The sequence below is a fragment of the Lactuca virosa genome, chromosome 9, assembly GCF_052849685.1.
Source record: "Lactuca virosa cultivar CGN04683 chromosome 9, Lactuca_virosa_CGN04683_v6, whole genome shotgun sequence".
NCBI classification, from domain to species: Eukaryota; Viridiplantae; Streptophyta; class Magnoliopsida; order Asterales; family Asteraceae; genus Lactuca; species Lactuca virosa.
The window spans coordinates 226,025,991-226,043,114 of record NC_136434.1 but is presented as its reverse complement, the minus strand read 5'-3'; the positions used below and the strand labels follow the sequence as shown (position 1 = coordinate 226,043,114).

Sequence of the window (17,124 nt, the reverse complement as noted above, 5' to 3'; positions counted from 1 at the left end):
TATGGGCCATTGGTCCACATGGTAGTGGCTTATGGTGTCCATGGATGACCTATGGGCCATTGCTCCACATGGTAGTGGCTTATGGTGTCCATTCAATTAGAAGAAACTGAAGTTAATTTAGTTTAGCTGGCAAACGTGTCTTACTTTCCACCCGAAGTCGGAGGTTCGAATCCTACTTATGTCATTAATTTTATTTGGATTTGTCTCTATAACTTTAATCAATAATTTTATTTAACTTCATCTTTTTAAATTTAAACTGTTAATTTATTTACAAAAATGCCCGTAGGAATTTACAAAAATACCCTAACCATTCACGTAGTAATCTTTGTTACTTAAAGGGCAGTTATGTCAATGCACAGTCTACATATTTAGGCGCCATAATTTGTAGTCAGAGTCATGCCGTCGATTCAGTTTATCGGCGAATGATCTTCTACATTCCATTCCCAACAGTCAAAATTATGGCACGTTGATCAATAAACCCTAAACTCGTTGTTGTTATATAATTTGAATACATTCGACACAGTTCAACGTAATGGCAGCGAGTTGTTCATCAGAACGAATGCAAACAAGACAATAAGGAACAATGATTACTGCTTTGCCATCGCACTTGATCGAAAAAATAGTAACTACGGTTGGAGGAAATTCACCAATCGATGCTTTTAAGTGCCAGTTTGTCACACCCCCAGCCATCGACGGAAACACCGGGTGGTGTAACGTCATTCTTCGTATCACAGTTATATAACATACATTGAACAGTACTAAAGAAAATACATACCTTTATTGATAATTAAAAGTTACATAACTGTTTTTTTTCTAGAACCTATTACATAATATCCGACTATGGCATACTTCTTAATGAACAGAAAGGTAATAGTAAAACTTCTCCTGTTCGAATACATACCACCTTTTCAAGTTCCTGAAAACACATGCATTTTAAAATACGTCAACATAAAGTTGGTGAGTCCACAGGTTTTGACTCCATATAAAAATAATACATTTTCCACGTTCAAAAGTATAGTTTTGAAAGTATCATTTTGACTCTCCAACATTTAGTATGTATATTAGGTATAATAGTCTACTTATCAATTAAGTGTTATACCTAAACATTCCTTGAGCCTAAAGTATAAGTAGGGGGAAACTTATACTTAACATTAATACTTGTATACGATAAAGTATAATGTTTCTAACAATTTGCTACCATGAGCCTGTAACCACTGCTATGACATAATACCTCTGATAAAACACACTCATGATTTTCATGAGAAATAACACACTCATGATTTCCATGAGAAACAACACTCATGATTTACATGAGAACAACACTGTATGCTTCATCGACGCCGTAACAATAACAAGTAAAAGGATAGTTCGTCACTTGCTTATGGTTGACTGTAGCTAACAATCACAAGTGCGGTGGTCATCCTGTATACTAATTATACATGACTTCCTCGCTCACACGGGATTAACGGTTACAGTTCAGAGGATTTCCGCTAAGATCCCCAATCTTAGTTGATGAATACAATTACTCATGTAGACTTCGACGGCTTCCTATAGCTCTAACAACAAAAGCATTTTCATGTCTAAAACCCTAAGTTACTAGACTATGCTTTTAAACAGTACTCCTAATTTCATAACATTTAGGCAGTATAACAGCTATAACTAGACACAAAACCAGGTTTTATCTTGACATAAAACCAATAACAACAACAACATATAACATACCAAGTTTTATCTTGTCATAAAACTAACAATAACAACATACTTTGTAAATTAACATATAGAACTTCCGAATATAACTTCGAAACTACATCGCACACCACATATATATGGAATCCTAAGTATAACTCATGATCTACATTAGTATAATAACATGCTAACAAGTTTATAATAGTTGTATATGTTCAAAATATTATATTTAAACAACTATATCCCAATTATTATAACTATCTACGTTGATACTAATATACTATCATAAAGACATAATAATAACGTATATACAATATTTAGCATGCGTTTTCCCCCAAAATATTAGAAAGTGGGGCCGTAAAACTCACCCTATTAGCATGATTTTATGTAATCTAAGCAGAAACGGTTAGCGGTACGAGGTCGTCGGGGCTCGGGATGCAAGAGGGCTTCAGCAAATGAGAGAAAGGAAAGAAGTTCAGGTGTAAGAATGGCTGGGGTCGAACTTGCTATTTATAGTAAGATTCTTGGCCCTCACGTCGTGAGTTTTATAAGACTCACGTCGTGAGTCATGGCTGGTCACCCCGTAGACTTGCCATTTGCGTCCCTAGCTTCGGATGGTGTCCCTTTAACTCCTCACGACGTGAATCAATCCTTGCTCACGTCATGAGTTTGGATCTTATCCCCTCGCAGCCTCGTCACACCTTTTAGATCCCGAGATGTGGCAAAATGACTCCTCACCTCGTGAACATCTATGCTCACCTCGTGAGTTCAGTCAGATTAGGGTTTCTGACAGATGTATCTTCGGAAGGTCGTAACTTTTGCATACGAACTCCGTTTTTGACGTTCTTTATATCCACGCGTAGGTATTTACGAGTATTACAATTATCTTTTAGACTCCAATAGATAATTCTAATTCTATTTTAAATTCATCTTATTATAGATATTTATAGTGTTCGGTTTATCATAACTTCTTCATGTGAAGTCAGATTCAGATGTTCTCTATATTTTTGGAATCGTATGGACGTATACTTTGAGTTGTATCATAAAGAAAGTTCATATTTGTATTAGAATTTATCATGAACTACATAGCACTCTTATCACATTACTAGTTTAACAAAATCACATTACATGATTGGCATAATCACATGTGATTGTCTATTGACCTATTTTGACTGGTGTTACATTCTCCCCCCGTTAGAATAATTTTGTCCCGAAATTTATCTTATGGATGGGGTTTTGTTAAACAGTTCGGGGTATTTTTCTTTCATCTCATCTTCACGTTCCCAAGTAAATTCAGGTCCTCGTAAAGAGTTCCATCGAACTTTCACTATGGGAATACGACTTTGCTTTAATCGTTTGACTTGTCGATCCATGATCTCGACAGGTTCTTCTACAAAGTTGAGTTTCGTATTGACGTGTATCTCTTCGAGAGGTATAAAAAGATTGTCATTGGATAGACATCTTTTGAGGTTTGATACATGAAAAACATCGTGCACATTACTTAGTTCTTGAGGCAACTTGAGTTGGTATGCGACAGAACCAATTTTTGCTAGAATTTCAAAAGGTCCTATATACCGTGGGTTTAGTTTGGCTCGTTTCCTGAATCGAATTATGCCTTTCCAAGGAGAGACCTTCAACATTACTTTATCCCCAACTTGGAATTCTAAAGGCTTACGTCTTATGTCAGCATAGCTCTTTTGACGATCACGTGCAACCTTTAATCGATCCTTAATTTGCATGATATTTTCATTTGTATCGTGGATTATTTCTGGTCCAGTACGTAAGGTATCGCCTGTACGTTCTCTGGCCATCTGCATATCTCCAACTTCTGCCCAACATACTGGGGAAAAATATATACATAAGAAATGTAGCGCATTCTTAGCCCACATTGTAGATAAGAAGAGAAAGACAAAAGAAATCAAGGACATACCTCAAGTATGTGATTTCCCTGACGTGTTTCCTGAAGATCTACCTGGAATACCTCCCGTCCGACAAGTCGAGTTTCCAATCGACTTAATTCCAGGAGCAGCACCAGTAGCGAAATCTCATTATCGGTTGGCTCCATCCGAAATGCAAGAATTGTCTAGCCAACTACAAGAACTTCTTGAAAAAGGCTTTATCCGACCAAGTTTTTCACCTTGGGAGCACCAATCTTTTTTGTCAAGAAGAAGGACAGATCCTTTCGAATGTGTATTGATTATCGGGAGCTGAACAAGCTAACGATCAAGAATCGTTATCCGCTTCCAAGAATTGATGATCTATTAGATCAACTGCAAGGATCCAGCTACTACTCAAAGATAGATCTGAGATCAGGATACCATAAACTTAGAGTACAAGAAGACGACATTCCAAAAACAACATTTAGAACTCGTTATGGTCATTATGAGTTCTTAGTTATGTCTTTTGGATTGACCAATGCCCCAACAGTGTTTATGGATCTTATGAATCGTGTTTTCAAACCATACTTGGATAAATTCGTGATAGTATTTATCGATGATATATTGATATATTCACGAACCAAGGAAGAACATGGTTAACACCTGCAAATAATCTTGGAACTACTAAAAAAAGAAAAGTTGTACGCCAAATTCTCCAAATGTGAGTTTTGGATTAGAGAAGTACAATTTTTAGGTCATGTAGTTAGGAATGAATGAATTCATGTTGACCCATCCAAAGTTGAAGCAATCAAGAATTGGGAAGCACCAAAGACGCCAACAGAAGTGCGTCAATTCCTAGGGCTTGCTGGCTATTACCGTAGATTCATAGAGAATTTCACCAAAATAGCCAAGCCACTTACAACACTAACCCAGAAGGATACGAAGTTCAACTGGGAAGACAAACAAGAAGTTGCTTTTCAGAAACAGAAGCAAATATTGTGTGGTGCACCAATCCTATCCCTTCCAGATGGGACAGAAGATTTCGTCATATACTGCGATGCATCAAATCAAGGATTGGGATGTGTGTTGATGCAAAGAGGAAAAGTTATCGCCTATGCATCATGACAACTTAAGGTGCATGAGAATAATTACACTACCCATGATCTTGAATTGGGAGTTGTAGTTTTTGCACTAAAAATCAGGAGACATTACTTATACGGTACTAAGTGTACTATTTTTACCGACCACAAGAGTCTCCAACACCTTTTCAACCAAAAAGATCTTAATATGAGACAACGAAGATGGGTCGAATTGTTGAATGATTACGAATGTGAGATTCGTTATCATCCCAGAAAGAATATATTAAAATCCATCGGGTACGAGCATTATCTATAACTATCCATTCTAACTTTACCTCACAAATTAGAGAAGCTCAAGTTGAGGCTCTAAAAGAAGAAAACATCAAGAACGAAGCTTTGCGAGGAATGGAAAAGCAACTTATACAAAAAGATGACGGAAAGTGACACTTTATGAACCGAATGTGGATGCCTAAGTTCGGTGGAGTCAGGGACTTGGTCTTAGAAGAAGCCCACAAGTTCAGATATTCCGTGCATCTAGGCTCTGACAAAATGTACTTAGATTTAAAAGTACATTATTGGTGGCCAAACATGAAGGTAGAAATTGCTACTTATGTGAGCAAATGTTTGACTTGTTCTAGAGTAAAGCCAGAACATCAAAAGCCTTCAGCTTTACTTCAACAACCGGAAATACCTGAATGGAAATGGGAGCAGATATCAATGGACTTCATCGCTAAGTTACCTAAAACTCCTAGTGGGTTCAACACTATTTGGGTAATAGTCGATAGATTGACTAAGTCCGCCCATTTCTTACCAATTAAGGAGAGCGACAAAATGGAGAAGCTGACTAGAATTTATCTTAAGGAAATTATCAGATTGCATGGAGTTCCAAATTCTATTATTTCTAACTGAGATAGTAGATTCACTTCACGATTTTGGCAATCTCTACATAAATCCTTAGGAACACGTCTAGATATGAGTACAACTTACCATCCACGGACTGATGGTCAGAGTGAGAGAACCATTCAGACTTTAGAAGATATGCTCTGAGCCTGTGTAATATACTTTGGAAATGCGTGTTATACTCATTTACTGTTAATTGAGTTTTCGTACAACAATAGTCATCACACCAGCATCAAGGCTGCACCGTTTGAGGCTCTTTATGGACGAAAATGTCGTTGGGTCTTAGTACATGAGATGACTTTGAGGTTCTTCCCAGATTTATCACCACAGATAATCAGGGCTTCGCCGTTTGGTAAGGGTAGTCGTATGGATTTCTCATGACATAGAATTTCGGCGTGGTGTGAAGATAACCAATCCATGCCAATTATGACATCAAAACTACCGATAGGCATTGGCATGAGGTTGACGTGAAAAAGGTAGTTATTAAGAGTTAACATACAATTTTCTTGGATTTCATATGTTTTCTCGGTTTGACCATTAGCGATTTCTATTTCATAGATTTCTTTTAATTTGCTAGACTCATGACTTAACAATTTTCTAAACGTCAGAGTTATACAACTTCTATCTGCTCTAGAGTCGAAGAGTATGGTAGCATATAAATTATCTATGAGAAACGTACCAGATACGACCGAAGGGTCCTAGATAGCATCTCTGCTTCTGATCACGAATGCCCTGCCACGCCCTATGCCTCATTGACTCCTTAACTTTGGACATTCTCTCTTGATATGTCCAACCTCTCCACACTCATAACACTTTCTTCCTTCACCATGGCCTGCTCTAGTATTTTTTCACTGATTCACTGTTGCATGTGTTGTGCTCCTGCAGTAACTAGCAGTATGCCCCTTTTTCTTGTACTTCGTGCAGACAAAACAGTCACCTGGATGATGACGGTAGCACTGATTCCACCATGAAGATTTTGGTTAAGTGGGTACTGTTGTCGTGGCTGCATAATTGGTTGCCACTTATTGTCTTTTCTCAGATGATTGTTCGGGATTCTTCTTATTAAACTTGCGTTTGTTTGTTCCAGATTTGGGAGACTCAGCCTTTGAGACCACTTCTGTTCCTTGGATCTCTGTGAGGGTTAGCTGATGAGCTATTCTCTTGGTGCTGTCATAGGTCGTAGGCTTTGATGCGATCACCATGCCTTTGATTTGCGATGCTAAACCCCAGATATATCGCTCAATCTTCTTATATTTAGGGGTTACAAGTGTTGGACACATTACTGCAAGATCATTAAATCTAGCGGTATAAGCTTTTATCTCTGAACCCTTCATGGTTAGGGTCCACAATTCTTCTTCTAGCTTATGTATTTCCTCCCTAGGACAATACTCCTCGAGTAGCATCATTTTTAGCTCTTCCCATTTCATGGAATTTGCAGTATCAATTCCCATTGTATTCACATGGCTGTTCCACCATGTAAGTGTTGCATCAGTGAAAGTACATGCTGCAAATCGTACTTTACAATCATCTGAACATAAGCTTATTTGAAAGACGGACTCTATCTTTTCTATCCACATAGTCAAATTAACCACCCCTTCATTTCCATGAAAGCTTTTTGGCCTGCAATTTATAAAGTCTTTGTAGGTATATGTTCTAGCGGTCCCTACATGGCTTTCATTTCTAACTCCATCTCTTGTGACATTAGATAGAGCCGCATCAATTCTTTGAGCTATGATTTCTTCCAATTGTGTTGTACTTATTGGGGGTTTGGTTCTGGTGGTTGTTGTTGTGGTGCTGATCGTCGGTTAGGGTTTAGCCGAGCACTACTCCTTTTAGGCATTTTGTTTTAGTTCCTATTATAAATAATAAGAATTTTATGAGTTTTGTTAGTCATTTAATACACGACTACTAAATACTTCAATTATTCTTCAGAGTGTAAAACATAATGGATAACACAATGATTACTGTAATATACTCTTCATATTATTACCAGCGGTTACATCAGTTTATTTAGGCTTATAAGAGAAAAGTTTCTATAAACATTGCAAAATTTGCAAGGTTTTCTACATCCTTTCTATAAACTTTACTCTTCTTGCCTTATCTGGTGTGATTTCTCTATTTACACAACCACTAGTTTTAGCTTATCTACCAGAAACCTAAGTGATGACCTAGCACGTCAGTGACATTAACCACTTGCTCCTCAAGTGCTTGAGTTCTCTGCTCAAGACTTCCCGTGTGTTCTTCATTTCTTGAGGTTTGATTGTAGAGCTCTAACTCTGCAATCCTTGCATCGTGAGTAATCATGTCGTTATAAGCGAAATTTATACGATGACGGACATTCATCACCGATTCCTGATCTCGCGTCCTTTGTCCTTCTAGCCTTCGTACTCTTCCATAGAGATGAGCATCCCTTCCTTCGACAATTTCCATCTTATCTTCAATTTTCACACTTTTCTCAAACAATTGAGATAAAGTGTTTTCTTCAGAAGAATGTGGGAGATGTGGTCGAGATGATTGACCAGTCTCATACATCTTAACAGCTCTTTCTTCTGCCACCCACCTATCAACGGTTTGTGCGATCCGTGCAGGTTCATCTTGAACTCTATGAATTCCTGAAGATGTCGCCTTCTGATTCTTCTTAATCCTATTCCATATTGGTATGGATTTACGTGTTGTGCGTTTCATCTTTGCTCCTCCTGGAACTTGACGGTAAAGAGTGTTCATTGGTGGTAAAGATGATGCCACCGATTCTGTCTCCTCCATTGATTCGCTTTCTTCCATTGGTTCACTCTCTTCCCATTCGTTGGAGGGTAAAGGTGCTCCATAGTTAGAAGGTATTGGATGAAAGGTGGTTGGATTTATAGGGTAGTAAGGATCGCCTACCATCATGGGGAATGAAACTTCCTCTTCTTCATCCATATCCTCAATGATTATCCATTCTCGTGAATGTGCCATGTCGAATTCCTGTACATTTTGGATCACCAAGAGTTTAGTCTATCAAATATTACTCCCAAATTAAATAGTTCATATAATCTGATCATAATAAAACGTAGTTGCGCACCTACACCTAGTTGTGATAGGATATATGCACATATAAACTTTAGTTGGAATATTTTATTTTAAATCCTTGAGATCAAAAACATTTCGGGTATTAAGGTGTATTCTCATCGCGGTTCTGAGTCTTTATATATGACTCTATATTCTTATTTATTGTATTCACGCTTTAACTATTGTTTGTTACTTCAGGTCTATCTGATAAGGCTCCGGCCAGTCAGGACAGTCGAAAGGGCAGGATCATTATAGCATATAGCCGTTCTGAAATCCAGCAACCCAAATCGACATGTCTATCCTTGTCACCGCTCCCGTAAGTAGTCCTTCAGTAGAATAATTAATAATACTTTTTATTGTAGGCTAAGGGATATACCTAAACCTAATAGAGTAAGCCCTAAACTATAGACGTGCTTTCCTAAGAAAGTACTAGTTCACTATAGTTAATAGCTCTGATACCAATTCTGTCACACCCCCAGCCATCGACGGAAACACCGGGTGGTGTAAAGTCATTCTTCGTATCATAGTTATATAACATACATTGAACAGTACTAAAGAAAATACATACCTTTATTGATAATTGAAAGTTACATAACTGTTTTTTTTTTCTAGAACCTATTACATAATATCCGACTATGGCATACTTCTTAATGAACAGAAAGGTAATAGTAAAAATTCTCATGTTCGAATACATACCAGCTTTTCAAGTTCCTAAAAACACATGCATTTTAAAATACGTCAACATAAAGTTGGTGAGTCCATAGGTTTTGACTCCATATAAAAATAATACATTTTCCACGTTCAAAAGTATATAGTTTTGAAAGTATCATTTTGACTCTCCAACATTTAGTATGTATATTAGGTATAATAGTTTACTTATCAATTAAGTGTTATACCTAAACATTCCTTGAGCCTAAAGTATAAGTAGGGGGAAACTTATACTTAACATTAATACTTGTATACGACAAAGTATAATGTTTCTAACAATTTGCTACCATGAGCCTATAACCACTGCTATGACATAATACCTCTGATAAAACACACTATTGATTTTCATGAGAAATAACACACTCATGATTTCCATGAGAAACAACATTCACGATTTTCATGAGAACATCACCGTACGCTTCATCGACGCCGAAACAATAACAAGTAAAAGGATAGTTCCTCACTTGCTTATGGTTGACTGTAGCTAACAATCACAAGTGCGGTGGTCAACCTGTATACTAATTATACACGACTTCCTCGCTCACACGGGACTAACGGTTACAGTTCAGAGGATTTCCGCTAAGATCCCCAATCTTAGTTGATGAATACAATTACTCATGTAGACTTCGACGGCTTCCTATAGCTCTAACAACAAAAGCATTTTCATGTCTAAAACCCTAAGTTACTAGACTATGCTTTTAAACAGTACTCCTAATTTCATAACATTTAGGCAGTATAACAGCTATAACTAGACACAAAACCAGGTTTTATCTTGACATAAAACCAATAACAACAACAACATATAACATACCAAGTTTTATCTTGTCATAAAACTAACAATAACAACATACTTTATAAATTAACATATAGAACTTCCGAATATAACTTCGAAACTACATCGCACACCACATATATATAGAATACTAAGTATAACTCAAGATCTACATTAGTATAATAACATGCTAACAAGTTGATAATAGTTGTATATGTTCAAAATTTTATATTTAAACAACTATATCCCGGTTATTATAACTATCTACGTTGTTACTAATATACTATCATATAGACATAAAATAACGTATATACAATATTTAACATGTGTTTCCCCCAAAATATTAGAAAGTGGGGCCGTAAAACTCACCCTAGTAGCGTGATTTTATGTAATCTAAGCAGAAACGGTCAGCGGTACGAGGTCGTCGGGGCTCGGGATGCAAGAGGGCTTCAGCAAATGAGAGAAAGGAAAGAAGTTCAGGTGTAAGAATGGCTGGGGTCGAACTTGCTATTTATAGTAAGATTTTTGGCCCTCACGTCGTGAGTTTTATAAGACTCACGTCATGAGTCATGGCTGGTCACCCCGTAGACTTGCCATTTGCGTCCCTAGCTTCGGATGGTGCCCCTTTGACTCCTCACGAGGTGAATCAATCCTTGCTCACGTCGTGAGTTTGGATCTTATCCCCTCGCAGCCTCGTCACACCTTCTAGATTCTGATATGTGGCAAAATGACTCCTCACCTCGTGAACATCTATGCTTACCTCGTGAGTTCAGTCAGATTAAGGTTTCTGACAGCTGTATGTCAGAAGGTCGTAACTTTTGCATACGAACTCCGATTTTGACATTCTTTATATCCACACGTAGGTATTTACGAGTACTACAATTATCTTTTAGACTCCAATAGCTAATTCTAAGTTTATTTTAAATTCATCTTATTATAGAGATTTATAGTGTTCGGTTTATCATAACTTCTTCATGCGAAGTCAGATTCAGACGTTCTCTATATTTTTGGAATCGTATGGACGTATAATTTGAGTTGTATCATAAAAAAAAGTTCATATTTGTATTAGAATTTATCATGAACTACATAGCACTCTTAGTACATTACTAGTGTAACAAAATCACATTACATGATTGGCATAATCACATGTGATTGTCTATTGACCTATTTTGACTGGTGTTACACAGTTAGTGTAAGTAAGATGTGTATTAATTATATTATAATTATATACATATTTAATTTATTGGTTAATAGATTAACTTTGTTGATTTGTGTGAATTATAGTTGCAAACTATTTAGGGATTCTATATCATCAGACGCAATATATAAAATCATAGACACGAATCGACTAAGGTTTGTCCCTTAAGTAATAGACAGTATATAGTCATAAGCAGATGCAGAATGTTGAACAGCCCACACGTACTCTTCAACGATGGAATGGTAATCTTTTTTTAATCAATAGGATTATTGTGAATTCAATTAGTTTCTATATTTGTATTTTTAAAATTGTATGATTACTTATTTGTATGTCTGGCGAAGTATTTTACGTTAGGGGAAGAAATAGAAGGGAAACAGTTGCTTCAAAATGCAGCCGATCAGGGACAGTTGGATGCGATCTTCGTCTTGGGAATGATGTTGATGGCCGAAGGCATTGAAAGGAAGGAAGAAGCTCTGATCATGTTAAATAATGCCTACGTTAATAGTAGAAGGAGTTGGAATCTAACGCATACCTGTAAGAAGGTTCAAAACCACTTGGTAAGGCGGTCAAAGCAGATAAAATTCCATGGCTTACATAGAAGTTGTGCAAAGCATCATTCTGTGAGCAGTTATGGAATAGCTTTTATGAATCAATACAGTTGGTTGTTGAATTGTGAAATTTGTTTGTGGGATGCATGTTTTGTAAAGTTTTCTAGGATGTTTGACATTAGTTTCGAGTAATTGTATATATGATATTTGTTTGATTCACACAATTAGTGATGCATATTGTATGTGTATTTTGGTGTTACTTTTGATATGTATGTATATATGTGTTACTTTTGATATGTATGTTATTTTTGTCTTTTCCATTTTACTAACCAAAAGTTCATTGTAACCAATTTGGTTAGATTTCAATGGCACTTTGGTCTATTTGCAATTTATAAAGTGAAGGCAGCATTTTTGTTATGGAAATAAAAAAATTTGTTTAATCGAGTCGTTATTAAGAAAAATGCTATATATATATATATATATATATATATATATATATATATATATATATATATATATATATATATATAGAATTTATATTTTAAGTAGATCTATATTTTTAGATTTATTATGAATATTATTTAAATTTATAATTACCCGTATACTACATGGGTTTTAAACTATTATTGAATAATATCGACCCAATAATATGACCTAATATCCATCCAACACATTGAAATCAAGGGTTGTCGAAGGTTCCCTAATCGATACACACTCTGTTTGAAGCATTCTACTAATATTCTAAGCCATTATCCAAGTACAAAAGTTGTTCAACCATTCAATTTAGAAAACTTTGAAGATTTCTTCATCATTCGGTCATTAGCTTTGTGAAACGAGTCATTGTGAAGGTACCTTTGTAATATTTGTATGGTAACTATATATTTAATTCAAATGTCATATATGAATTCAAATCAACATTAATGAACATGCAATTAATATTGTGTTATTTATATTTATACTTTACAGATTTAAGATAATGAACAATCCAAGTAGAAAGTGGATGTATGAAAGAAAAGATAGTAGTAGTTGTATATCGCATGTTTTCATACAAGGAGTGAAAAAATGTATAGATTTTGATACCAGTCAACATAGGTTCATGGACGAAAATAAAATCAAATGTCCATGCATAAAATGTCGTAACATACCATATACAGAAGTTATTACTGTTAGGACTCATTTGTACAAGTTTGGTTTTGTTGAGGAATATTGGTGTTGGGATAAACATGGGGAAAAATCAATTGATGATGACAATACGTTTTTAAGGGTGGATGATTCAAACACAAATTTTAGTGAAGGTGCATGTTCTTATAGAGATATGATCATAGATGCAATGGCTCCTGATTTAAATAATAGTGATCCTGAAGAGGAGCCAAATGCACTAGATAAAAAATTCTTTGATATGCTAGATGCAGCCGATAAAGAATTGTGGCCTGGATGTAAAAAAGTGACACAACTATCTGCTGTAGCTAGACTATTGAATATAAAATCAGAGTATCGCATACCTGAGCAAAGTTATGATGCTATCTGTCAGTTGATAAATGATGTGTTACCGGAGGAGAATAATATGGTAGGTAGTTTATACGAGAGCAAAAAGTTAATACAAGCACTAGGTTTGCCTGTGGAGATGATTGACTGCTACAGATTTGGATGTATGATATATTGGAGGCAAGACAAAGATCTTTATCGATGCAAATTCTGCAATGCAGATAGGTACAAAAGGTCAAAAAATTTGGCCAGATGTTCTCGCGTATCCTTCAAGAAAATGCATTACTTTCCTTTGACTCCAAGGTTGAAGAGACTGTATGCTTCACAAGCCACAGTCACTTCTATGTGATGACACTCCGAGAATCATGGACATGATGATGGAGTAACGTGTCATCCATCCGATTCCGAAGCTTGGAAGCACTTTGACAAAACTCATCCTTCATTTGCAACAGAAGTACGTAACGTAAGATTAGGCCTAAGTACAGATGGGTTTACACCACATGGAGCATTTGGAAAACAATATTCATCTTGTCCTATTATTATAACACCTTATAATTTGCCACCTTCTATGTGCATGAAAGAGCCTTACATGTTTTTGACCGCACTTGTGCCAGGATCGTCAAACCCTAAGCATAAAATAGATGTATTTTTGCAACCAGTTGTTGCAGAGTTGGAGCAATTATGCGAAGAAGGCGTAGTAACATATGATATATCTTTAAAACAAAATTTCCATCTAAGAACAGCTTTGATGTGGACAATAAGTGATTTTCCAACATATGCAATTTTGTCCGGATGGTCTACAGCAGGTAAGCTAGCATGTCCACACTGTGGGAAACATACACAAGCATTCAGACTAGAGAATGGTAATAAGATGTCATGGTTTGACTGCCACAGAAGATTTCTACAGGTAAATCACCCATATAGAAACGATAAAAATGAGTTCAGGAAGAATCGTCAAGTGATAGAAGGTCCTCCTCCAAGTAAGAATGGTGAACAAACTTTAAGGGAGATTGAACAATTAGGTTTGGTAAAAGTGAATAAACTAAATGTTGATGATGTAAACAAAAGATGTGGCGATCATGGTTGGAAAAAGAAAAGCATATTTTGGGATTTACCATATTGGAAAACAAAGCTCATTAGACATAATTTTGATGTTATGCATATTGTTAAAAATGTATTTGAAAACTTTTTTTACACTGTAATGGATGTCAAGGGGAAAACGAAGGACAATGTAGCAGCCATAAGAGATCTGAAGCTCTATTGTAGGAAGAGAAAAGGAGTCGAAGATAATGAAAGAGCATACTACACTCTGGACAAGAATCAAAAGAAAGCCATATGCCAATGGGTGGAGAAATTGCGTTTCCTCGATGGTCATGTTTCTAATTTGGGGAGGTGTGTTGATTTAACAGGGTGTAGACTGTTCGGAATGAAAAGCCACGATTGTCATGTTTTTATGCAAAGATCAATGTCAATTGCATTTCGTGAGATGTTGCCACAACAAGTGTGGGAAGCATTAACAAAGTTGAGTATTTTCTTCAAAACATTAGCAGCAACATCAATCACAACAAAAGACATGGAAAGGATTGAAACCGAGATCCCAATAATATTATGTAAATTAGAGACCATCTTTGTCCCTGGTATTTTTAACTCCATGGAACATTTACCAGTACATTTGCCATACGAAGTGAAGATAGCCGGTCCTGTCCAATATCGGTGGATGTATCCATTTGAAAGGTTTGTATGGTACATCGTAATGTATGTTGCTATTTTTGTAAGCTAATTTAAACAATCTTCACTATAGGTATCTAAATCAGTTGAAAAAAGATGTAAAAAATAAAGCTAGAGTGGAAGGGTCCGTTGTTAACGCGTACTTGCTACGTGAAGCATCAATATTTTGCTCTCATTATTTCGAGACTGGTGTCCCCACACGTAATAGAAAGTTGCCTCGAGATGATGATGGAGGAGGAGATGAGCAAGCGGATGCTAACAACGACATGTTAGATATATTTTCATATCCTGGGCGTCATTATGGAAGATTCCTGAATAGAATGATGTTTGATGAGGAAGTGCATGCTGCCAAACTTACATACTCCTTAACGAAGATAAGATCAAGCATTACATCAGGTTCGTACGTAACATATGCATCACTTTTAATTGTAATTATCATTTGTTGTGTAATTGCTATGATCGAATAACATTTACATGCATGATTTTGATTATTACATTCATAGTTACTTTAAAATGTTATTGAAATGGTGATACAAAATATTTGAAGAACATTTGAATGAACGTATGGGGGATATGGATGAACAGGTCCTTGCAGTTGAAGTTGAGAAGAACTTTGCATTATGGTTTCAAAACTATGTGGGTGTTATTTTTGTATTTTTTTTAAAATTTATTATTTTTTGTTATGGTTATAATTAACTCTAATTAAGTGTTTTACCATTATTCATATAGGCACATAAGATCCCGATAAACAACAAGTCTATATCTGACCTATCCAAAATGCCATTCAAAAAAGTGAAATTATATAGTGTATACTTTGTCAATGGTTACAAGTTTCACACAGAAGCTCATAGTCTGAACAAATCAACAACCAATAGCGGATTGTGTGTTAGTAGCCAAGGAGGTGATTATTATGGTAAAGTAGAGGAAATTTTAGAAGTCGAGTACCCTGGTTACCCAATTAAAACCACGGTTTTGTTTAAATGTCATTGGTACGATCCAACACCTAACATAGGAGTTAAGGTTCACAAACAATATAACTTGGTCGAGATAAACTTCAAAAGAAAATACAACAAGTTTGAGCCATTTGTTTTAGCCATGTAAGCCACTCAAGTGTGTTACATTCCCTACCCAAGTTCGAAAACAAACAACTCGGACTGGTGGGCTGTATTTAAAGTTAAACCTCGTGGTTGGACCGATGAAAATCATCCTCAGAAAGACGTTGCTTTCCAAGAAGATGAAGTTGAATCAAATGAAATCATTATACCAAGTCTAGCCGATACAGACAATCATGATGATGATCACAAAATGTCAAGCAACGGTTCAGATAATGAAAATAATATTGATGAAGAAGGTGAAATTCATGAGGACGACAATGATGGTATTCCTGACAGCGAGGGTAGTTATGAGTATAGTACATCGAACAATGAAGAAGAAGAGGATGAAGAAGAAGAGTAGGAAGAAGATAATGACGAGATGTTTTTGTGTTTAATGTTTTTTGCGATGAAGTTAATTTGTAATTTGGTTTAATAGCAATACATAAATGTAAACTAGGAAGAAAGCCCGGGCTTCGCCCCGGGATGTTTTTTTCTGTTTACATCATTCTGTTAAAAGGGCATTTTAGTTATTTTTGCTTGCTATGTTGTTTGAGTATGATGAATTATTTGTAAAACCCATGTTGTTTTTGTGATGAAGTATACTTAATGTAATTAAAAATTAGTTTGTAATGAATTCGTTATTAAGGAAAATAATCTACATAGATTATATACTTTACCCATTAGTTTATGCCACATATTACCAATTCAAAAACATTTCATTCGAACCATATCTTACAAATTCCAATGATCATAATAATAATTCATCCATAGTATAACAAAATTAATTAAGCATACAACATCCCAACAAATAGCGTCACAAATTAGCTACACGTTTTGTTCCATAGCAAAACAAGCAAACAAAATTATATTCCATAGCAGAATTCAATAGCAAATACCTACGAATGGTACCTCCGTAGCAATTCAACTATGGAATTGGTTTCCGTCACAAACTCTGTTGCATAGTAACCACGATGATGAATTCCATAGCAGCAGTACAACAG

General features: G+C 35.9%; 1 protein-coding gene across 1 annotated transcript; it reads left to right on the top strand.

Annotated features, from left to right (window-relative positions):
* The first annotated feature begins 13,875 nt into the window (after window positions 1-13,875).
* On the top strand, window positions 13,876-16,130 carry LOC145140360 (uncharacterized). The gene is made up of 4 exons (XM_079073875.1): window positions 13,876-15,035; window positions 15,103-15,425; window positions 15,577-15,665; window positions 15,759-16,130. Exons 1-4 carry the CDS (start codon window positions 13,876-13,878, stop codon window positions 16,128-16,130), a joined length of 1,944 nt encoding a protein of 647 aa, XP_078930001.1.
* The last annotated feature ends 994 nt before the right edge of the window (window positions 16,131-17,124 follow it).

Coding starts and splice junctions, on each gene's coding strand:
- LOC145140360 (XM_079073875.1), top strand. CDS start 13,876: ATGAAAGAGCCTTACATGTTTTTGACCGCACTTGTGCCAGGATCGTCA. Junction 15,426..15,576: donor AAGATCAAGCATTACATCAG/GTTCGTACGTAA, acceptor AAATATTTGAAG/AACATTTGAATGAACGTATG. Junction 15,666..15,758: donor CATTATGGTTTCAAAACTAT/GTGGGTGTTATT, acceptor TTATTCATATAG/GCACATAAGATCCCGATAAA.